This window comes from Solanum dulcamara, chromosome 4, assembly GCF_947179165.1.
Source record: "Solanum dulcamara chromosome 4, daSolDulc1.2, whole genome shotgun sequence".
NCBI lineage: Eukaryota > Viridiplantae > Streptophyta > Magnoliopsida > Solanales > Solanaceae > Solanum > Solanum dulcamara.
Window position 1 is genome coordinate 15,410,504 of NC_077240.1, and position 25,421 is coordinate 15,435,924.

Genomic DNA, 25,421 nt, shown 5'->3' on the forward strand with positions numbered 1-25,421 from the left:
GTGAGTCCTACCACTAAAGTGACATCCAAATATTTAACATGTTTCTCCTTCCTCCTCTTTTTCTTTTCTCTCTTTCCTTCTTCTCTTTTTTTTTCTTCAATTTTTCCTCTTTTTTTTTTCTATCCATTTTTCTCTCTTTTTCTTTCTCCCTCTTTTAAAAAATAACAATTAATTATTTTAATTTAAAATTTAATTTTGAATTAGATATAATAGAAATGATGTTTTTAATACTTTTAAATTAAATAATTTTTTAAATATAAATACATATATATTGCATTTCTAACACAATAAAAGAAATAAATATAAACGATAAATGTAATACATTTTGAATTCAATATATTATACATATTATAGACATGTTTCAATGTACGTGGTGAATATATAACTAAAATATTTTTAATACAAATGTATTATAAGTATTATGTGTGAATTTCAAACATTCTAATATTATTCAAATTAATTTACGCTATTAAAAATGTATTATATTTGTTGAAATAACAATAATTGAATTCATAACAATGTATAATATTGAATTCTAATTGTAATACATTTTGAATTCAATATATTATACATATTATAGAGATGTTTCAATGGACGTGGTGAATATACAACTAAAATATTTTTAATACAATAATATATTCCGTTAATAAGAGAAAAAAATTAAAAAATAATTATAATATATTTTGAATACAATATATTATATGCATATTTTAATGTGGTGAATATATAACTAAAATATTTTTAATACAATAATATATTTCGTTAATAAGAGAAAAAAACAAACTAAATTATAATAGATTTTAAATTCAATGTATTATAGGAATGTTTCAATGCACGTGGTAAATATATAACTAAAATATTTATAATATAATAATATATTTTAGCACTATTAATAAGAAAAAAAAATAAACAATAATTATAATAAATGTGGTGAATATATAATTAAAATATTTTTAGTACAATTATATTATAAGTATTATACGTGACAACAACAACAGCCCAGTGAAATCCACAACGTGGGTCTGGAGAGGGTAAAGTGTACGCAGATTTTACTCCTAACAAGGTAGGATGACTGTTTCCGATTTATAAGTATTAATGTGAATTTCAAATATTTCGATACTATTTAAATTAAAATAATTAATTATTATTTTAAAAGAAAAGGAGAAAGAGAATGAGAAAAAGAAAGAGAGAAAAAATAAGAAGAAGCACGCATGAGGGAAGAGAGAGAGAAGGGATAATGGAATGATTTTAGTTATTAATTAAGATAAATATATCGTAATAAAAAAATATCTTAAAAAAATAATTATTAATTTAAAAAAATTCATTTATATAAAAATTCCTTAATATTCCTTATTTAATCTTTTATTGGATTCTTGTGTCTGGTCCCAACTGAAAGAAAAAAAACTTTGGGCTCCTTTCGAAGGATCCAATGTCCAATCTTAGCCAATTTAAACTTTAGACCACTTTTGCTTTAGCCCATCAAGGTGATGCCTTCCAAGTTAGTTATTTCCTTTTTCAAATGCCTACATGAAACAATACTGTAGAATTTAACTTACATATATAATACGCACTTGACATAGCAACAACACTTTTTTACACTAGTAAGAGCAAGTCAGTTATCATTTTTACCAAGTCATCATTAATTCTTATCATACAATTTTACTTGTAATTATTTATAAGTGATTTGACAATGATAATTAAAAAAACCAGACCACCCGAGTCCAGAAGTAAAGCTCTAAACAAAAAAGATGGCAGACATAATAATGCCAATAATAGAAAGCTAGAATAAATAAGATCAATTCAAGAACCAATACTATAATAAAGCATACAACAACTTTTTGTACATGATAATTAAACATTGAACATCATTGTCAATCATAGCAAAGTAACCAAATACTGAAACAAGACGTAGCCATAGCCAATAGGCCAAGGTGTTTCTCAGTTTCCACTCTTGAATGGAATGGCTCTTATGATAACTTGGTGGTATAAGGCAGCAAGTGCAGCTCCAATGAATGGTCCCACCCAGAAAATCCACTGCATTTTCAGAACAAAGAAAAAAAGGAAATCTTTTAGCTAATCATAAAAGCTAAACAACAATGAACAAATAAAGAAAATAGCTCATAATTGAAACTACGCCTCAATGTCAAATAAGTTGTAAGCAAGTTGTCACTGGCTGTATGAATCCTTATTGTGCATGTCGCTCCATTTAAATTCATAGTCATACAGTATACTCATCTATTTCAATTTGCTTTAGTAACTTTCCCTTTTAGCCAGTCTCTCTTTTTGATTTCAACTTTACACAATAACATGTGTAACACCAACAACAACAACAACGAACCCAGTATGATCCCACCATGTGGGGTCTGGGGAGGGTAGAGTGTACGCAGACCTAACCCCCACCTTAAAAGGTAGGGCGGCTGTTTCCGAAAGACCCTCGGCTTAAGAGAGAAGAACAAGGGAGGAGAAACAAGGAAAAACAAGACATAGGTCAGTAAAGCCAGGCATATAACAGACAATATAAAGATATAAATAATGAGAGCGATAAAGCGATAAAGTCAGGGTAGGAAAGATCGGGGATAAAGGGGCATTAACTACTATAGATAAAATAGGATACCCAAAGTAGACTGGGCCAACTAATATATCTTTAACACCACAAAATTAAAAAGCATTCGATACATTCTACGTATCTTTAATTTAAGATCACAAAATTCAAAATCTTTTTTACTTTCTTAAAATCCGTGTCACAGTCAAAACTAGACAAACAAATACTCCATTCAAATAATATAGGTTAACAACATCCATTGATGCATAGAAGTAAAACTTACATGGTCATCCCATGCATGTTCTCTGTTGTAGACAATGGCAGCACCTAGGCTTCTAGCAGGGTTAATACCAGTGCCTGTGATAGGGATGGTGGCCAAATGAACCAAGAACACTGCAAATCCAATAGGGAGAGGAGCCAAAATCTGCAAAACACAACCAAGAATTAGTATACACATCCACTTAATCAGCTCAAAATGAAAAGTCAACTAAGTACTCACAGGGACATGGGAGTCTCTAGCATTTCTCTTGGCATCAGTAGCAGAGAAGACAGTGTAGACAAGAACAAAAGTGCCAATAATCTCAGCACCAAGGCCATCTCCCTTGGTGTAACCATGGCTAACAATATTGGCACCTCCACCCTTCATCTCATAAAAAGATGGCTGGAACCCTTTGACAACACCAGCACCACAAATTGCACCAAGGCATTGCATCACAATGTAGAACACTGCCCTGGTTAGGGACAATTTCCTTGCCAGAAACAGACCAAATGTCACAGCAGGGTTAATGTGTCCACCTGAACAAAACCAAGAATTTTCTCAAGGCCAGAATACAAAGAACAAATTTAAAAGGATTTAAGTTATATATATTGGCGGCATTAAGATTTCTTGCACTACAAGATCATACCCAATGTAATCTCACAAGTGGAGTCTGTGGTACCCTTTAGACCCTCGGGTCATGCAAAGATAACGATATCTTGCACTATTAACAGTAATTTAGCAAGTTATTTGCCATTTTTTACTTGGTTACCACTTTAACTTTTATCAAGCAAATTTACTTGTAACTGCCTTATAAGTAATCTGATTGGGTGACAGAACTTAAAACTCAATTCTCCAAGATCTGGCCATTTTTGGCTAACGTGCTACTTAGAAATGGTCCAAAAGGAAATGTTAATTTTGATGTATTATGAAACTCCAGAGTACTAAATACAACAAACTCAAAAGCTGGTATAGACTTCAACTTGATAGGTTTTTGGTTTTCCTTCTTCATTAGTCAAAAAAAAAAAAGAACATTGAAGTTCTCATCTTTGAAGCAAAATACCACTAATGAACAAAGAAAAGACCCTAACTTTGAAGCTAACACACAATTTTAGGCAAATATATAAACTACAGAGGTAAAAGGGACACAATAAAGCTCTCAGCTTTGAAGTAAAATACCACTAAATGAACATGATAAAAGACACAACTTTAAGTAAATACATAAACTATAGAGATTCAAAAGAGTGTGTGTGTATGAGAGAGAAAGAGATGTGTATACCTGATATGCCAGCAGTGCAGTAAACAAGGGCAAAAATCATACCACCAAAAGCCCAAGCAATGCCTTGAACACCAACAGTACTACATTTGCTATTAGCCCTTGAATAACCCATAACAGTCAATACAGTTATGTAAAGGAACAAGAAAGTAGCCATGAACTCAGCAATCCCAGCTCTCCAAAAAGACCAAGAATGGAGCTCACCAGCCTCAAAAAGTGGTGCTGGTGGTGCCTCCTTGTAGTCCTTGCTCTGTGCTGAAGTCCCTAATGGCTGCCTTTCTGAATACTTGTTGGCTCCAACCTTCACATCCTCTTCTTTACCCTCCATTTTTACAAAAAATTCTTCAAGATTATTCCAAAGAACAGCTTTTGCTCTTCTTTTTTTTCTTTGTGTGTTGTCAAGATAGTGGAGATGGTGATTCTTTTTATAGAGGGAAATTTGCTGACAAATATTGTTTACTTTTTCATTTGTGCCCCTTGAGGTTTCCACTATTGTCAACCAAGTATCCAATTTATGAGAAATTGAAAATTTTGGAATCTATTTTAGAAATTAAGTCTGCATTTAGAATCATTCCATGGTAGTAGTAGTTTAACAAGTGAATTATTTTGGAGAAAACACTCGTATTTTTTATTTTTGTCTATTGTTAATAGCAATTTATTAGTTAAGGTCAAAATAACAAATTATTAATATCATTATCACATTCATACTTATTTATACAAAAAATAAATTTACTTTAAAGCAAATTACCATTAATTACAAAATGTGACTGCATCCTTCTCTAGGCAAGTAAGTAAAAATGGTGACTTGTATTTTTGTCTTTTAATGTAATTTTTTTTTAAGACGCAAAATTGTAGAATTTCATACTTTAACTATGTGAATTAAATTATCTAATGCCTGAATGTATGAAAATGTATTTGGAAAAAAAATTAACTCTAATGAGGACATAAATAGGAAAAAGAAAAATAGTTGCTTAAAGAATCAATATTTTGCCAAATATACTTGCAAGCAATATAATGAGTGTATGAGAAAAATCATAACTTGAAACACCATGAAAAGAAAATGCTTAGCTGTTAAAACAAGGAAATAAAGGGTAGAGTAAACTGTAAATCATGTAAAAATGAAAAGGACATGAAGAAAAGGAAAGAATGGAATTAGGGGGGAAGTTTAATTTTAGGTAAAGTTGTTCTTTTCATACTCAAGTATATTTGTCTCTTTGGTCCATTTATTTTTGCTTTTTCTCTTTAGTTTTGTGTGTGATAAAGATTAAAGAGAACCATTAGGCTGGATGTTTCTGGAAAAATGTAGCACTAAAAAGAGAAATTAGTGAGGAAGGGGTCAGTTGAGCTGTCATATTCATTTTGCATTGAGCTTGAGACCCTTTTCTAAAGTTTTACTATTTTAATCCATTAACAATTTTGGTACTAGCTTGTTGATGTGGTGATGGTTGTGTTGTTGTTACTGGTGGTCGATATTGGTAGAAATGGTTGGCGATGGTGATTGTATTGTAATAGTTTGTGACGTGAAAATCTATTTATAGTGATTATGTGATTATAATGAACAAAATAGTGATAAAAAATTATGTTCATATTGAATTTTTAAATGAACGTCTTACTAACAATATTAAATAAAACACTTGAGATTTAAATTAAATGCAACGTTCAAATCTCAAAAAACGAAGTTCTGTAATAAAAAAAATAAGAAAAAAGAAAAAGCAAAAGGATCATTGAGTAGGAATAACTAAAGTAGAGAGGGAGTAATTTTTAAAACTTCGAAGTCATGAATGTACTATTCCTTTAAAAGAAGGGCCCGTTAGAGAAAGTTTCAAAAGTGTTTCACGAAATTCAACGCCAACGGTCGCACATGCCGTTAATGATCATGTTGCTCAACCATTAATCATTATTTTAATGGTAACAATTTTAAAAATGTATAGCGTGATTATATCAAATCAATAAATATAGAACATATATTACCACTTAATTTATGTATTGTGCAAAACATGTTTGTCATGAGGATCCCCAAATTCCAAATCATCATAACAAAAATCAATTAAAATTACAACTGGTATCAAGCTCGAATAGAGAAAAAGAGTTTGTAGTAGATTGAACGCTTGACCAGGGCATGTAAAACTAGTCCAAGAGACACCATATTTTTTCAAACGTAGGCAACCTCACCATATGATAATCTTGCTAGAAATGTGAACGGAACTTACTGATAAAATGAGAAAATAACACCTACTGAACAACCCCAAAATTAGTACAAAAGCTGCACAATGTAAGCTAAAACAAGTTGTGTCATACAAAAGTTGTTCCTACTATAGATGAAATTACTGCACACTGGCTTCCCCTCCAAAGAAGCGCTGTTACAGCTACTGCCTGATGGTTGACAGGATTTAAACAGCTTAAGGCATGAAGCTTGGCAAAACTACAAGGCGGGTGTGCACGGGCAGTACACGACTTTGCGACTCTACTTTTAAACTACAAGTTCTACATCTCAGCTTTTCTGCTAAGCAGTGATACGTCTCTGCTCGGCGGTCACAACAAGGGCAGTCTACTTAAGTATCCAGCTATCTTCAGAGTTCCACCCTCTTGTACGATTTTACTCTTATGTGCGCAAACGTGTATATGGAGAAATCAGAGTTATAGGTGGATTACAGATTGATGGCTTGTCTACTATCTAGTTACTCTGGTTGAAGCCGGACATGCGGGCAAGGCATATCTGGCTCTCCTCTTGTCCATAGATGCTTGAGATCACCTCTTTGCTTTCCCAGCGTTAAAAATGTGCCTAACATGAGCAATAACAGATATATAAAATGATGAGCACTTAACATAGAAAATGAAAAGTTCAAGCTTTTATAGTTTAGTGTTGAGTAGGTTAGAGTCCCACATTGGTTGGGGAATGGACCGGTGGTTTACTTATATGGACTTGAGCAATCCTCCCATTGTGAGCTAACTTTTGGAGTTGAGTTAGACTCAAGTATCATATCTTTACATTTAGCAAAACTATTGACCGGGGGGAGAGGGAAAATTTGGGTAGAGTTGTGCAAGAAATTCTCATAGAGATCCTTATTTGCCTCCTACTGTTAGATATATCCCTCTTTGGTTCCATTTCAACAGCTTTACCAGAATATAAATCAAGATTCCATCAATAATCCCCTCTTTTTTTTCATTTTTATTTTGGGTTGATAGATAACTGCCCATACTCACCCTTCAGTCCCTTGGATACATTCGTCAGAGCGGACACAAGACAAGCATGAGGAAAGAATGGGAATTTTAGGTCAGGCAAAGAATCATAGAGTCGCTACATAATGTACAAGGAACAAGGGGGGACATCAACCTGTCTGGTAAAAAGGTTGACTTCTTAGCACAAAGGACACAGATTCTGGTACTGTTTTTTTTTGGTCACCGAGAAGTCCCCGAGAACCTAGTGCACGGAACGAAACTCAGCTGATAATTGGTCCTTCTATCTCCCCTTCTCCACTTAAGTTCAAGGCTTTTTTTTTGTAACATGATGCTATTTTCAAGGCTTTATCATGAACGTCATAACAAAGAAGATGAACAAGAGAATCAACACGTCATCAACGAATTGAGATTTCCCTTCTACATAGAGTCGCTATTTGGAAACCTAATGCCACAACTATATATGACAATTCTTTTCCACCCCTAACTATTTGACAAAGGTTCCCAGCCCTCAACTGAAAAAAGGGTAAAAATGACAGCATCTCCCATAAATTCTTTATTCTAAATTGTTCACTTGTTAAGTTGCAAATGCAAACTAATATAAACACATTCCTTTCACAATCACAACTATTCCGTAGACAAAAGATTGGTATTTCTCGAGTTTTGAACCTTGCACCACTGAGCCTCAAGGATTTCTCGGTTATAAATAAAGTTCCCTTCATAGTCACATCTGTAGGCCCTAATCTGTGCAAAAGAATGTGAATGGTCATAAACACCAAAAGTTATGTCTTCGTTTATTATTATTCTAAACACGATCTAGACTGGATTTGATATTATCAGGTTGAATTGATGTTTGACATTCCTGATTAAAATTCTGAGCCATAAAATCACACCTTCATCTGCACACACTAATCCACTACACTCAGAACATACTGCCCAAAAATAGTTCCAACTAGAAATTGCAGATTCAAATTAAGATGGTTTTTAAAAAATCTTTTTTTTTAAAGCCTATTGTAGACACATAAATTTTATTGTATTAAATCCATGTTCATATGGGTTGAATGATTTATTTGGACTTTACAAATAAATTAGTCCATTTTAATAAATTCAAGTCCAATACCCATTACACCTTGGAGCCCAAACCCATGCCACGTGTATGGAGCCCAAACCCATGCCACGTGTAAGGTGACTAGGCATCCAAGACCAACAAGATGACGCCGCGTCCAAGTCAAATTCAAGAACCAATCACAATCCGCCGAGTGTCAAAATGACATCTTTTCGCCAATCTTAAGTAACCTTGTCCACCCCCTACAACTATAAGTAGGGGATAGACTTGACATTCTAAAAACACTTTAACAAGCATTGAAGCAAGCCACAACATCAACTACATAGTTCTTCGAAGGAGTAGTCAACGGAGTTCTTCCGAAGATCGACCCCAAACAACGAAGTGTTGTGCGGCTTTCCGAGAGATGAACCACATCTCAAGAAGGTCTGAATAATCCCACATTCGAGAAATATGCTACTGACAGCCCTCAAATCACGAAGAAATATTAGGAGAGAAGAATCAAGAGAACAACAGAATTGTACTCACAAGATTCATCAATAAAAAATCACTTTTTCTTTGAACTTTTATCTTGTGGAGGCCTTCGTAGAAGTCGCAGTTACCGCCATGGGTTCCTTAGTTTGGTACTCTAACAACTCTTTGAATTTTGTAGCTTCTTTTCTTAGATCAAAGACAGGTGATGCCTTTCCATGACTTGCAATGCTCAACTCCATATCATGAGCACGCATAACTAATTCTTCAAAAGTTCGAGGCCTCATTCATTTAAGGATATATACAAGGCCCTCAACTGCAGAAGTTTCAGAGAAGTTGATCATTGCAATCTAAGCTCAACATTAGCCAACGATTGATGTAGTCCACTACGGGGTTCATCCTTACTTTGTTTTGTGTTTGTCAATTCCATCATACTCACTATACCACGGGTACTGTAAAAACGATTGAGAAATTGATTTTCAAGTTGCTCCCAACAATCAATTGATTCAAGCTCCAAGTCTGTATACCAATCAAAGGCATTATCTTTTAAAGAACGAACAAACTGCTTGACAAGAAGATCACCATGTGTACCAGCACTGCTACAACTTTTGATGAAATGAGCAATGTGTTGCCTTGGACTTCTCCTGTCATCAAATTGTTGCAACTTTGGCAGTTGATATCCATTTGGCATCGATAAGCCCCCAATTCGCTTAGAATATGGCTTTGAGTATCCTAAGGAACTTTGTGGTGGGCGGCCACCATATTAAGCTTTAATGGTGTTTGCAATCATGTCTTGTAGTTGTTGAACTGTTAGAGTGGCCATTGAAGCAGAGCGCTTTTGCGCATTGAGAGTCAACTGGCTTGGAGGGAGAATTAACATTAACTTTCTCTTACGGTGTTAGATTGTCACTTGAATCTCCAGGATTGTAGAGATCTAACTTACTCATAAGTTGGGTGATATGAAGATTTTTGTAATCAACAGACTTCTTCAAGGCTTCAATGGTTTGCTCCATCACTGTGAACTTTTCGTCCATATCAGTTGCGTCATCCATCAAGGTGTTAACCTTTGATGAAATTGGAGAATTCGTTGAATTCTTAGATTTGCCAAAGTTGAAGCCAGTTTGAGAAAGTTCGTCAAACAACATGGATACGAGATTGCCCCCAAGGGTTGCGGTTACAACCGTCATATGAGATTTGCTCTTTTTCGCTATCTCCAAAAAGGTAAAGTATTCAGATCCATCCAAGCCACTAGTCTTGAACTTGGGTCGAATGATGGGGCCAAAATGACTATGTTCAACAAATGTAACAGTAGCAGAGTCCTTGCCTGAAACATCAATGATTTTTTAAAAGTCCATTGCAGTAGTTGAATAAGTTGTTTTTCGATTTGTAGGACAGTAAGAGAAAGAGATGAAGAGCAGAATTTGGTCCCACTGGGCATGCAAAATTTGTTCGCAACAAATTTTCGTAGTGTTGAAATTTAACTGCAAACAAAATAAATAAAAGAGCAAGTGATTTTTTATTGATGAATCTTACGAGTACAATTCTATATTGTTCTCTTGATTCTTCTCTCTTAATATTTCTCTATGATTCGAGGTCTATCAGTAGCTTATTTTTCAAATGTGGGATGATTCAGACCTTCTTGAGATGTGTTTCATCCCTGAGAACGTCGGACAACACTTTGTTATTTCGGGTCGATCTCCGAGAAGAACTCTATTGACCACTCTTTCGAAGAATTATGTAATTGACGTTGTGGCTTTCTCCAATGCTTGCTCCAATGCTTCTTAAAAGTGTTTTCAGAATGCCTTTGAATGCCATGTCTATCCCTTATTTATAGTTGTAGGGGGTGGACAAAGTTACTTATGATAGGCCAAAAGATCTCATTTTGACACTTCGCGGATTGTGATTTGTTTTTGAATTTGACTGAGACTACTATATCATTTGGACATGCGGCGTCATCTTGTTGGTCTTGGATGCCTAGTCACTGTGACATGTGGCATGAGTTTGGGCTCCAAGGTGTAATGGGACTTAGACTTAAATTTATTAAAATGGACTAATTAATTTGTAAAGTCCAAATTAATCATCAACCCAAATGAACATGGATTTAATCCAAATTTTGTATGAATTTAATCCAACACTCTATGTGTCTACACCTACAAAGCACATCCATGTGGACATTCTTAAAGAATGTGCATGTCCATCATCGGTTGAATAATAGTTTTCATAGGGGTTTATAATGCTTGGGTGATTTGTTTTACATGATATCAGAGTCATACTTGATTTTAGGGGTGGGTACGGTACGGTATGGTATGGTATTTTAAACTTCGATACGGTAATTTCGGTATTTGATTTTTAAAATTATTATACCATAACCATACCAATTTAATTCGATATGGTTCGGTATTTTAAAGTTCGGTCTCGATATTTTGCGGTATTATAAATCGATAACCATAGTTTGTTCAACTTTGACTAATATATACTCGTATAATAGATTATTTGGACTTCGACAATTCAAAAAAAGGTCTTCAATTGTATCATATTAATATATTACACATGTAGAAATATATATTCAAAAGAAAGTACAAACAACTCCTTTTGTTAATCAATTACATTTAAAATACATTTCAATCAAAATAGAGTAGTCAAAATTTCTACTTCTAAACATTTAGTTTATACTAATACTAGGTTGCATATTTGTTAGTATTTTAATAATATATATATGTTCTTTATGTAACCATAAACTTCGGTATGGTATATGGTATTCGGTATTTCGGCATGTTATTCTAAATACCAAATACCGTACCGAATACCAAAAATATTTAAAATGTATACCATATACCATAAGGTCCATACCAAATACTATAATACCAAAACCACAGTATCAAAACTTCCGGAATGGTATGGTAATTCGGTATATACCATACCATGCCCACTCCTACTTGGTTTACCCAATGTTAGGGCCACATGTTATATGTTTCACGCTCCAAATATCCAATCCCAAGTGTGCAAGGGCGTGTTAGAATGTCTCATATTATTTGGGGAAATCCACCATTGTCTCATTAAATGACCTTGGGCAATCATCATCTCATGAGCTAACTTTTGGAGTTAAGTTAGTTAGACCCAAAATTCATTTCCTTTACATGGTATTAGAGCAAGAGTCAGAGTAGTACTCTCTACTGTGAATTCCCCATTCTTCGACTCTCTTAATACCCCTCTTGTCATTCATAACCTTTGACCAACACCCACCATTTTCACTACTGTTTTCCAACCTATTCTATTGCTCTGGGTTTCTCTTTCTTAAAAATCAAATCAGCCCAACATGCCGCTATGGGCTCCCTCATCTCTCCCTCAGCCATTTAGACGCTGACTTTGCTATAAATCCACTCTTAAGCCTTGAATGTACACTTTCTTTACACTCTAGATCCACTCTTCAACTGGCGTCTCTCATAACTTCAGCCCACTCTCTTCTCAAATTGAAAAAAAAAAAAGATGAACAAAAATAACTGAAATGAGTTCCCTCCAAGAGTAAATCTAGAACTGAGTTGCACGTGCAGGATGATGTTACAAATAAATTTACCCCTCGTAGATTGTGGAAGAGTTTTCAAATGTATTTCATAATATTAGGCCCTTGGCGTGGAGATGTTAGAATGTCTTATATTAGTTGAGGAAATGAAGTTTTGTCTCCTTAAATGATGATTTTGGATACTCCCTCACCTCATGAGCTAGCTTCTACACTTAAATAAAGCCCAACGTCCATTTTTTTACACTAATCCATCCCAATATTAATTCTCGTTTCTTTTACATGGAGTGACCCTATGCGTGTTTGTGGTGGTAGATTATAATGCACAGTGGTAGACTATCATTAGAATCAAACATTATTGGCTTGGCTGCTCCACTATGAGAGATGTTTTTTGTGCTTCTTGTAACATACCTAGTGTGAAAGGAACAATGTAAAGCAAGGCAGGTTGACCATGACCATCCATCAAATTCAAAGCCACATATGTAGTGAGCAAACCTGTAAAAGGAAAAAAAGAATTAACAGGCAAACAGAAGCTTGCATTGGTTCTAAATCTTGAAAAATGCTGATCAACAGTACTAACGGTAACGGATGCTAATACATCATATATACGCAATAGTTCGGCTGTTTACATAAAACATATTAACTTCTCTTGACTTGGTAAAAGACATACATATCAAGCTCAGACACTGACAAGCATATCACTCCTCAAACTTTGCCTAATGCCTGACATACTTTTAATTGAATTATTTATATTAGTAGGAAAATGGGCATAAACTGAGCATCATGAGTGCAGTTAATCACTTAACCAGGATTGAGTTGCATAATTCTGTGAGATAGTCCCCTGGCATTTCAGATTAAAGAGGTGAAGAGAAGGGAGAAAGAGAGAGGGATGAAACATAGAAAGCACCAACCAGCAATGCATTTCTATTGACAACAAGAATATGTTGTTCATTTGGTCACAATCAAAATTACATGTCAGTAAATAAATTTAATCCCATTTTTTGAAGAATCGATACCTAAACCATAAGCAAGCATAGCCCACAGGAAGTATCCATCTCGAAGTCTCTTATTACACAGCCAGTCATACCTGCAACAAAGAACAAAAACGATGGGAAAAAGAACAACAAAAAAGAGGTATAAAGCTTTTGACTGCTTTAATTTTTTGAACTTACAAGCATTCATCATTTAAAATGATAACCTAATATTCAACCTTTCTTTTCAGTCTTGAGATTTACTTAAATTGCTAATCTGAAGAATTTGAAATATTCAACATGGAAGCACTTAATTATGCAGCCATGTCTCACAGAGGCATCCATAGGCTCTTTTGGAGGATGGAAAAATTAGTACACTGAAAATAAAATTGAAGCCTCCGAGAAATATAGGACTTGCTGTAACCACATCAAGGTAGAACATAAAAATAAAAACACAGCAAAAAAAAAATAGTTTCATTCAGCTCCGTGGTCAAACCTTAAAGAAAATGCTACCAGTAAACCTGGTAAGATTATGTCACCAAACCCGATGATACTGTAGCCATGCCAAGGATCAAACAACCGTGGGATTTTCAGTAACATAGGAATGCCATCTTCTCCGCTTTTATCACCGCGTGCAACCTACACCAGAGAAAATGATCACATTTCCAGAGCAATAGTCAAAGATTTGTAGTGCTAACAGGGTAATAAGTAAGTACACAAACAACACAAATAAGAAACTCTACAAGCAAATAAAGAGCTTACCACTATCATCACACTCTTATGGAACAAACTTTTGGAAAGAAACACCCAGAAAAGGTCATACAATAAAGAACAACTCAGAAGAACTGTTCCCACCTGATACAGTAAAGGAAAATAAAGGATAATGTCAGACTGCCAGTAATACTGATAATCTTTGGACTACTCACCAAGAATTCAAGTCTAGAAGGACCAATAAATCATCACAGTAGAAGATAATTCCTGAACCCAAGTATTAGTAAAAACTGTTTTCTTATAGTTGTTTGGCTGCAGGACAAAAGAGATACAACATAAACAGCAGAGAAACCAGCAATGAAGCATTTTCCCAATAGTAGGAGAAGTGAGGTGACTACAAATGATGGATTCTGCAACCATGATCTCATCTTTCTAAACCTCTTCTACAAATATTTTTTTATATGGTAATTCGTTCTCTTAGTGACTCGAACCCACAACCTTAAGGCTGGAGGTGAAGGTGCTTTCCACTTGAGCTACCCCTCTTCTCCAAATAAATAGAGCAGGTCACTGATTTGTTTATTAAGCATTTTAGTGGCTTCGAATTGAGTCAATTCATAACCATCTAGGGACTGTACTCATTTGATAAACTTCTTGAGCTTAAGAATATTTAAGTGAACAAAGGGTAATTGAGATTACTTAGTGGTAACTCTGTGTATTTTTATGTATATATAAAGAAGTCAGTCAAAGATAATTCACAACTTTCTACATACTCTCTCCTCGTTTCTTATTAGCTGTTGACGATTGAAAGCAAAAATAGAATTTCTACTGAAGTCAAAGGTTAACTTCTGTAAAGTTTAGGTTTTGAGGAGCACTTATCTACTTAATAGTTGATGTCGAGAACAGGGATACCACAATACGTTAAGACATTGCTCATCCACAGTAAAATTTCAAGCATAAATGAAAGAGTCCAGGGATATATGTATACCATTTCCTAAAGCCAAAACATTTCAAAAAACTGTAAAGCTGTAACACAATAAAAACCAGCAGCATGAATTGTTTTACCTTGAGGTTTGGAATTTGCACAACCTGGAGAACCGTGATGATCAATGCAATACCCTAGTTAAGAGAGATCATCAATCCATTACCTTGAGGCAATACTAATTAGAATAAAAATAGAGCTATCCAATTATCAAGTTACACTATTTTCCTTTTCTCCTTCAGCTTGGGGGTTGGGGTTGAGAGCTCTCCCTAGTGTCTACATATATAATCATACCTATTGGAAGTAGTGGTAACCAAAGAATAGGAGTTGATATTCCAACACTGAAAAATATGCCTAACACACCCCCATGTCACAGGATGAACCAAAAAAATATTTCCAAGCGTCTAGAAAAGAATAAAATGTTTACAGATTTAAATCATCAAAAGTTCTTATATGAAACAGGAAACTGCACCAGAAGTACAGTAGTTCCAAAACAACAAAAGACAATGAGAACAGAACTTGACAACTCAAAGAAAGAACACCGGGAAAGAAAAAAAAAACAGAAGCCAATATTATTCTCTTGAAATCCAAAGATGAAAAGAATCCAAGCACATATGTAGGTCAATTCAAGCGCAAAGATGTTACCAGTATTCTGTTAATAGAGAAGAAAGCTTCCATTTTCCCCCTGACAACCTCATTTTTAAACATACCTACTGTCTTAATAAAATAAAATAAAAGTCTACTCTTTTTAAGCATATCGTGTCATCCTTGAGACAACATCTGCAAAAAGAATTTTTTTTCTTGTGTAGCATACAGAAAGAGTTTATTCCTCAGGAATTTTTTATTTTTTCATAACCGTGGTGTCCGGGACAGATTTCACGCAACTCGAGTAATTCCACGGGATACCTGCCACCTCATACCAGCAACAGGTACCAGGTACCAGGTAACTCTGTACCCCAAGGCTAGAAAAGATGGAAAGAATAGGCTTCTTTGAAGAGGTAAAAATTTGTTATCTCCATCATAATATGTTCACCTTAACAATTTCCACTAACCAAGAATATTAAATCTCAAGCAGGTGATAAGAAGTGGTTCCACATACCACCACCCAAGCCCATAAAAGAAAAGAAAAAAAGAAAAGCATGGTTGGATAAGTGCAACTCTCTAACCAATAGGTCAGGGTTAAAACTGCAAAGAAAAAAAAAAGGAAATAGAGGAGATACAAGCAACTGAGATGATATTAGACAAAGGAAAAGTGTGAAAATGCAACAGTGCTTACAAGTATATCTTGACCTATCCAAGCAAAGGAGATATGACGGTAAACTGCCCACAGAACTGCAAAGGCTATGCAGAATGGAGAAATCGCCAGCGTCAGATATGAAACAGGTCCCAGAAAAGGAATTTTAATGTACGACTGTCCAAAACGTTCAAACCATCTGAAACTATATATAATGACTGTTAGCTGCACTTCTAAGAACCACCAGCAACTAGAGTTGTGGCATGTAAAATGAACTTAAATCTTATTTCAAGAAAATATAAAAAAGAATTTAGTAGCAAACTGAAAAAAACAATTGATGACAAGGTGTCCGTAATGCGCCACAATAAAAGAGCACACAACCGGGATGATCTGAAAGAGTACATGGTGCTCAAGGCACCATGTACCCCCTCCCATAGCAAAAGAAAAGGAAAAGAAGGATAAAAGGCATATTTGGTAATGCTCCAGTACAGCTGTACTTTACAGTGAAGGTCTAAGCCAGTCACTTTCATCAAAGCATGCAAAACTGGAGCCTTAATAACTACTACTCTGGTCGGAACTAGTAAAGGATGTAAAAAGATCAAGGAGGACATTTCACATGGCCAAATCATTATTAAAAAGGAACATCATGCGGTACTGTATTTTGTGATCATGTTTAAACAACAGATGTTGCATGCTTTACAGCAACAACTGTAATCTTTGTTTTGTTTTGAAGAAAGAACGACCGTATCTTTCTTTATGTCACTCATAAATGGTTGGTGTTTTTGGTTGAGAGAAGTTTAAAACAATGGTACATTCAAACTTTGAGATGGTAAAAGCCTTACTTTCTAGATAGGTACGGTAAGAAGGTAAATGCCTCTCAAAAGCAAGGTTTATGAAAACAGATTTTCAAAAGAATGAACGTGTAATGCTAATGTGACTGCTACTGTTGTGTATGATTATGGCCATTTATGATTGCAGTTAATGCTTGAAAAGTGTGACGCAAAACATTAAGGGGGATAACATGTGACGTTAAAGAGCAGAAATTATTTTTTTCATTTTGCCTTTTAACTTGTTGACTTCCGGGAAAGACTCCTTTATTGCTCTATGTCAAGACCTGTATTACAATTCTTTTCAATCTTCCTCAACAATTCAGATTTTGCTTATAGCTTCGTGCTATTATAAAGTTTTGAGAGACAACAAAATGATGTTACATTCAGTTCCACCAAAACCCGCAAAAATCTCACTTGTATTTATTATCACATGATCAAGATCTATGCACAATGCAACCACAGGTCAATATTACCAAGGGCCAGTATTGCAGAACATATCACAGAGCGTCAGGAACAGAAAAATAAGTTGAGCTAATGGTGCCAAAGAGAGAGACTAGCTCTAAATCTGCTTCAAACCAATGACTCGGGCTTCATATCCCCTATTACATATGATTCGACACCAATCAAACCAATTAGGCTTCAGGCCCTGAATCCTAGATAGAATTTTAACAAGATCTAAAAATGCAATTGTATAGGTTAATGTGAAACTTGTATTTGGTTTCCATGCACAGCTGCCTAATTACAGATTGATTTTCATTCATGGTCTTTCTTGGAGCAGTCTTACTACTGAATTTCTGAAGCCAAAAAGAAGAGCGCTGAATGCCAGTTGGAAAAGTAAGAATAATGAGAATTTGCGTGGAGCAAGAGATGTTTTTCCTTTGTTTTCTAGTGGACGATGGATGATGTTCAGAACAAAAATATGCGGCTATGAAATCAGCCAACCTGCTCAACCCTCCATGTTTGAAACTTCACTTTCCAACCATTTTATTCTGGAAAGCTTTGCTAGCCTTTCTAGTTTGCGTAGTGTTTGCTTGGACAGTTTATCAAAAAGATATTTGAAGAAGTTTTTTTTTAATAAATTTCTAACAAACTTCTATAAAACAAATAAACAAAATCTTTAGTTGTTTCAGAAAACTTTTCTGAAAAACTTCTCCTGAAAACAACGTAAACGTGGTTTTGCTTAGTGGAGCATTTGACACACTGTAGCTAAGAAAATAATATGAATAGCACCAATAAGATACATACCATGATAGCAAAGCGACCAAACAAGTTTGTAGACCCTGTAAGGACAATGTGAGAAAGGTGTTACTTCAACTATTGTCCACATGAAGATAGAATGATTTTAACCTCATTCAATCCATTCACGTCTTTCCTGCATGTGAAGATGTGCTAGCAAGTTCTTAACTCAGATGGATTAATGAAAGGGGTCACCTATGGATGAAATTATAATGAAAACAAATATGAAAGGTATTGCGACATGAAAAAGAAAAGGTCCTGATTTCCATTCATATTTAGGGTCTTGTTATTTGTGTAAAATCTTATGTATTGCTACCCTTGAATTAAGTCTCTTTCTATTGGTGTGACATACCTCAACACCCCCAATGGAGAATAGAACCACAAGAACCTCTATAAACCAGGAGGACATCAATTTGTAAAGCATAATCAAGAAGCAGGACGCAACCACCACAAACAGAACTGCTGATATTATGTTGATTTCCAGCACAACACCGGAGAGAGACACCTCTGTGACATTGCATTCATTTGAGCCATCCTGTGAGATCAAGATACATATTTCAACCAAACTGCTAAGGAAAGATGCAGTGAGTTTCATGCTTCAAAATTGTAAAAGACATGGAATACAGCTAAAGAGCAGGAAAAATAAAGAGGGAGAGGAATGTTTGTGACTTTACTTTTAAAAGCTTGTCCTGCTCAATTGCAGCTTCTCTGGCACGCCATGCAGACCAATAAGAAGCACACAATATGGTAGCAACTGCCATAAGCCATAAAAATACTTCAGCTACATCAACCATTGGGCGTTTTGGAGAGTACAGCTGCACGGAAACTGAAAGATGGAAAATCTTTTAGTCATTATTTCAGAAACAAATCAGCAATAATTGAGACCCTGTCAGATAATCTCAGCTAACTATGCAGATGGAGCTATAAGCCGTGTCCCCCCACCCTTCCCAAATAGACCTACAAATAAAAAGTCCAATACCACAAGACTCACCAGAAGAGCTATTTCCAAGAAACTTTATAAGGCTTGTGCCAGCATGTTGTGGGAGCATGATAGCAGGGATACCAATGTCCAAGTCAGGTTCATGGGGTTCACAAACCATCTTGAAGAGCTCTACATAGCAACGAGAGAACATAAGTTATATATAGCCGTTTGCATGTGCATATCAAGACATTAAGCAATGGTGGTAATACAGGAATTTATTGGATGATTTTAGTTTTTCCATAGGGCACACTGTGATGACGTTCCAAGTCAACACCAAAATCGATCACTGAAATTTGATAATAAGGAAATAGCACTGCCTGTAGTTCAAAAAATAAATCATGACTGTTGGTTGGCTGATTGCAGTTTCCACAAGACCATCAAGAATGAGCCAATTCATATTGGAACATGGAAAGCAATACAGATAATACTTAGGAAGAGCACTCGAACCTGTTTGGTTGTTCATTATGAGGATAGCTGAAGCACCGGCATCTTCTGCAACGTTAGCTTTGGTAGTGAAACTGCAATTACCTCGGTGCACCAGGATGGCCTCACCAGTGAGCTATACATATAAGAAACCTAAATTTTGAGTTCACTATACAAATGACATTTTTTTTGAGGTTTCCACTCAACTATGCTTTCAATAGGAGAAATAAATATGAAACAACCTTATTCCTAGGTGTGCTACAACAATCCGGAGGGTCTGCAAAAGCCAGCCTTGTCTGATTAGCACGCTTCTCCTTTGATTCCAATGTCGGGCCAAATCGAGCACCAACACCAACAAACTCTGTTACTTCTATACCATCAACCCAGATCGGAACTTTGACCTATTTTTGGAATTTAGATAATATGTCCAATTACTAGAGTGAGACAAAGCAAAATTAACACCATCAACCCAGATCGGAACTTTGACCTATTTTTGGAATTTTTGGAATAAAATATTTGACCAAGCAAAATTAAATTAACATCTAAATGGCAGTCTGCTTCCACATGATACTGACCAAACCAACCGTAACACTAATTCCTGTTATGCTAGGGAGTTTCTCAAACAAGTTTCACAATGAGGGGAAGGAGAAAACACAATCTTTCAAATTTAACACCCCGAGTCCCCAATTTATGTGACAAGACAAGGAATCTCTCTTCCAAATAGCATGGAACATATGTGTGGACAATACTATGGCATCTGAGTTATTCATGCCAATTCGTATAAAAATCAAGGAAAATAAATCATGGTCAAGCTATACAGGAATTTCCACGAGGTCTTACTCCATCAGAGTTCTTCACAACAGGCAGGTTTTAAGAAGTGTACTCTCTCAGTTCAATCCTTTTGTAAGGCTTTTTCATTGGATCTGGTGATGATTTTTTATGGGGGACAACCTTAGGAAAAGGAAGGCTGTTTGTATCAGTTGGTGTAACTTATGCAAGGAGGCGCGTGAAGATGTAGATCATCTTCATTTACACTGTGGTGGGATATGTTCAGTTGGTTTGGTATGTATTGGGTGATGCCAAAGTCTGTGAAGGATCTGTTGTTTTGCTGGAAAGCTGGAAGAAGCAGGAGGAAGAGCATAGTTGTTCCTCTGGCTTTGATGTAGGTCATTTGGAGAAAGGGAGAAATAGGAGGGCTTAGAATTGAGTTTGGGGAAGCCGAGGAGTAGTCACCAGTCCCTTATTTACTTTTGGTGCACCCATGTAGTTCCGGGATGTTTAGACTTTAGAGGATTGGGTGTCTTTTGCAGAGAACCATATCTTTTTGTAGGTTCATTACTTTTTGGTATACTACTTGTATACAGATGATTTTTGGCCTTTGATTTATGACATGATACTATATACCTGATAAAAAATTTGGATCTGGTGATAAAGTGATACTGGGGAGCAAGCCGTAGGCAACCTGATGATAGTAAAGCTGTCTCTTTGCTTGGAAAAGCATACTAACCGATGTTTTACTGAAAACACATAAAGTTCATCTCCTTAACTTAAGAAGAAACTATATCTTTAAACTCATCTTCTCCTTTTCTGATGTTCTTGTTCCACAGCTGAAATTAGTGCAACAGACTGGCTGGGTCACGAGGTTTAAGCAGTATAGACAAATAAAACAGACCAGTGAATCCCTCAATCATGTCAACCAGTTACAGCAGGGCCTTTACTGTAAACTCCCTTGTGCGCAGATTACAGTGACATCTTCTAAATTTCTTTGTGTGCAGATATAACACCTTACCTGCCCATACCAGTGACCCAACTTTCTTCAGACCATACTATAGGGCACAACCTTTTCTTTCTTTAATTTTCAGAGGACGGCAAGGTAATTTATTTATTTTTTGATAAGTGAGAGAGGTAAGGTTAAATTACATCAATTGTAGCACCACGAGGGCTGCTTTGGGAAAGAGAGATACAGTAAAAGAAAAGGGTACCCCTTTAGCCGTGTATGGAGAAGAAAAATCTAATGTTTGTTCTGTTTTGCTGACATTTCAATTTTTACACCAAAAGTACACGAGCTAAACGCATGAGGCCTTACTGCCTTCATGGCTTCAAAGCACCTGAGGTTTCCTTTCTATAATACCCAAAATATGAAAGGAAAAATTGTCTGTCAAATTTCCTACAGTACTTTTGAGTGTTAGCGCCTTTCCAATTCCACAAAGCTTGCTTTAATTCTTTGAGCGTCACCCATTTGAAGCTGAATAGATTCAGAAACAGGTTCCACATTTGTCTTGCGACTGAGAAGTGAAGAAAGAGATGATTGACTGTCTCAATTTCAGCTTCACATACAACGCCTGTTAGAGAGTGAAAAGATCCTCTTCATTAAAAATTTGAGTGAGAAAGGGCTCATTTACTGCAATCCATCCAAACTGGCTACCGTGGAAAACACTTTGGTTTCCCTAAATCATCTTCCATCGTCAGTCCATTATTGGGGAAGAAGCTTAAATTTTGTAGGCTGACTTGGTTGTAAAGATGCCCTCGTTATCTTTGTCCATCTCAGTGAAATTTTTTCCTTCACTTACCCAGTTATACTCCTATGGAACCAGCCTAACAGCTGAAGCAAGCATCCCACCCCTAGTGTTAGCAATTCTTTCTAAAAATAGTATTTGAACTGCTTAGATCTGACCTGAGCAACAGTTGTAAGTTGCCTCAGGTTCTAGTTCTACTGCTATATTAAAGATTTCAGGATATTCCACGCAAGCAGGAGCATGTCCAACTCCAATCCAAGCACCAATCTAAAAATTTAATTTGTAGCCCATTACCTATTGAAAAAATTGTGTAAAGGATTTGAATTCTGACGACAAACATCTAATAATCAGGTGTCACATACTTACCATATATCACTTTCCTCCATAAAGCCTCTTATTCCTGTAGTATTCGCACTGCTATTTATAAGGATGCCTTAATTATGTATACTCTGATTTATTTGTTCTCTTTCTTCCACATCAGGTAATTTGTTGAGAACAAACCAAGGGAGAAAAGTTGCCTAACAAAATAGCGTAGGGATAAAGGTAGTGAATCAATTTCTTTTTTTTTGGACCTTGTCACCTTGTCCCATCTTATGAAATGATATTCTCATCGACAGTTATCTTTGTAGAGGAATTCTCCCAAGTTTATCCAGTTGTTTTTATCCTTTCCTTGGTAGTCATATTGTTTAAGAGGGAAAAATATCTAGTATACTATTCATGTGTCACTCTATCTGTAATTTTGTTTCTTCCAAGTGGATAGTATATCCTCAAACATCTCCAGTAAGTGATTACCCAACTTCGACTTGGGAAAAGAGTAAAAAAGGTACTATATGTAATATAGATGTTGGAACCTGCAGAGACATAATCAATTGTTTAGGATTAGGAAAAGGGAAGATGGTATTCAGTGGGGGCCATTACTTTTAAATGGCTCATTGAAGGACTTTCAACTTGAGAGGTAGAGTACTAGAGTTCCACAATTTCTTTTTGTCTTGATTTAAACTAAGTTGCTCGGACTCGGGTACGGGTGCGGATCTAGAGGTCGAATCCTTCATGATCTGAATTTAAAGATTTGGGGGTTACAAATCTTGGTGCAGGTACTAGTATGGGGATTTGGGTACAAGTAAGTTATTAACTATAATCATATATTAACTGAAGATTAATTGGGGAGGTGCAATCATATTTTTGCTGAAGAACTGTGGAAGTACAGTCATATTTTTGCATAACTCTTAAATGATAAGCTACTCAATCAGGGGAAATTTCAAGTAACTGGAAGTGGGAGCGCCCACGGCGTAACCTCTATGTGAGAGAGTGTATTAAGAAATTCTAAAGATTATACTAAATTTGCACCCTCTTAAAGAAAAGTGTAGGGGATGCAATAATAATCAACATTCCTTGATTTGAAATCCTAGATCTGCCACCTCTTTTCTTTTTTAATAAAGTAGATTTTCCACTTCATTTAAACTCTCATTTCTTAATTTACATGCCATAGGACAATGAGGACAAAACTTGAGAGCACAGTGGGAGGGCTTAGGAAACCAATGCATCCTTCCCTTTTTAAAAAAAATAAAAGTAGGGACTCAATGCATCATATCACTAACTCAAGCAACTTAATCGTCAAGAGACCCTGCAGATCAACACTAAAACAAAGAAAACGTGAACCAAATCATTTTTATCGTGATTTGGATAAAGGAGGTGTTCAGAGCAACTCACGTTCACCTCAATTATTTCACACAATACCTGCCCCGGTACAGATATTGGATAACTTTATCCATCTCGGACTTAGATAGGTAGGAAGAAATCACCTAACTGTTTTATCAACCATTAGGTCACATCCTGAGTGTTAATATCATAGTTCCCTTTAAAATTGTCAAATGATAATACAATTAAAAACATATAGCAGAAGAATAACGATTATATCACTCAGATATTAATCACACAGTACAAAATCCAAGCTAAAAAAAACTCACTTGACCTAAGACATAAAAACAATTAACTATACACTGATAAATCAAGAAACAGAGTCTCAATTGGTTCAGCTATATGAATTCTCTATATCAATTTTTCACTCTGTTAGATCAATTTCATTTCAGTATAAAATAATTCAACACACCATAAACACCGCCCCCCCCCCAAAAAAAAAAAAAAAAAATCACAAGAGTAATAATCACAAGTCTCAACAAACCAAACCTAAAACTACCCACTCAGAACTTGAATACCAGTACAGTTATGAACAGATAGAACAATGTATCAAAAAAATTTAAAAAAATGCATATTTGTTGAACTAACTTCTTGTAGCTAAAAAATGAAGAGAAACGGAAAATTAACTAACTTGTAGCTAAAAAAGACTCAATCTTTGACATGAAATACTAAGAAAAAAAAAACAGTTAAAATCAAGAATCAGAAGTTACCAGAACAAAATTGTTGTTACAACCAGGTCGACTTGGAGCAATATCATCTTGGTGAACTATATCACCCCCACTGACCAAACAAGTACACAGCATAAGTACAACAAAAACAGCACAAATTGAACAATCCACTTTCTTGAACTCCATGAAATTCAACAACCCTAGAAAAAAAATCTTCTTGTTTTTTTTTGAGCAAATCTCTGGAGATCAAAGGTAAATGGTGAAATGGGTGTTGTTCTTTTTTTATTATTTATTCCCTTTTGTACTTTGTTTTTTTTTGTGGAAGATGTGAAGAAAGACATGGGAAGTGGAGAGGGGTGTGGGGATATATGTATGTAAACAAGAAATGAGTTATTCAATTAAAGTACTGTTTGGTTATTCTATTTTATTTTTATTTAATTATTAGTATAAGTAATGAGTTGTTGTGTCCCTTTGTGGGTTTTCTCTACTCTCACTAATGACGCGTGGACCATACGTCCTTTCGAGGTAGTTGACTATCTTAAGTCACCTCAATTTTTGTAGTGGAAACTTTCTTATCTCTCTTGTTGATGGATGTGTCCCTAATTGGTATATTTATGTATTGTCCTTTCGTTATGACTAGTGACTTTGCCTTTTGAGATTTACAACACCTTGAGTAGCATCAAATTATGTATTCTTGTCTTATTTTATGTTACATTTGTTCAATTTAATATAATCTTTCATAAACTCTTGAATGAAGAAGGAGATAGAGAGATTGTATTGGAAGATGTGGAACATACAGGGAGGCTTCATGATTTTGGGTGTTGCAGGAGTATTTCGATCGAAGAGTTAAGGGTGTTGTGCGTAGGATGCG

The 25,421-nt window shown here is 35.4% G+C and overlaps 2 protein-coding genes across 2 annotated transcripts; both read right to left on the reverse strand.

Moving 5' to 3' along the window:
- Window positions 1–1,781: 1,781 nt before the first annotated feature.
- On the reverse strand, window positions 1,782–4,482 carry LOC129886561 (aquaporin PIP1-1-like). The gene is made up of 4 exons (XM_055961289.1): window positions 4,078–4,482; window positions 3,042–3,337; window positions 2,826–2,966; window positions 1,782–2,034 (listed from the first exon to the last, which is right to left on the reverse strand). Exons 1-4 carry the CDS (start codon window positions 4,400–4,402, stop codon window positions 1,939–1,941), a joined length of 858 nt encoding a protein of 285 aa, XP_055817264.1. The 5' UTR covers window positions 4,403–4,482; the 3' UTR covers window positions 1,782–1,938.
- Window positions 4,483–6,270: 1,788 nt separating this feature from the next.
- On the reverse strand, window positions 6,271–24,952 carry LOC129886563 (signal peptide peptidase-like 4). Its single transcript, XM_055961290.1, has 14 exons — window positions 24,593–24,952; window positions 19,911–20,069; window positions 19,693–19,804; window positions 19,255–19,374; window positions 18,938–19,089; window positions 18,616–18,798; window positions 18,273–18,307; window positions 16,240–16,402; window positions 15,047–15,100; window positions 14,036–14,128; window positions 13,770–13,912; window positions 13,319–13,389; window positions 12,714–12,797; window positions 6,271–6,856 (listed from the first exon to the last, which is right to left on the reverse strand). Exons 1-14 carry the CDS (start codon window positions 24,734–24,736, stop codon window positions 6,753–6,755), a joined length of 1,617 nt encoding a protein of 538 aa, XP_055817265.1. The 5' UTR covers window positions 24,737–24,952; the 3' UTR covers window positions 6,271–6,752.
- Window positions 24,953–25,421: the final 469 nt, after the last annotated feature.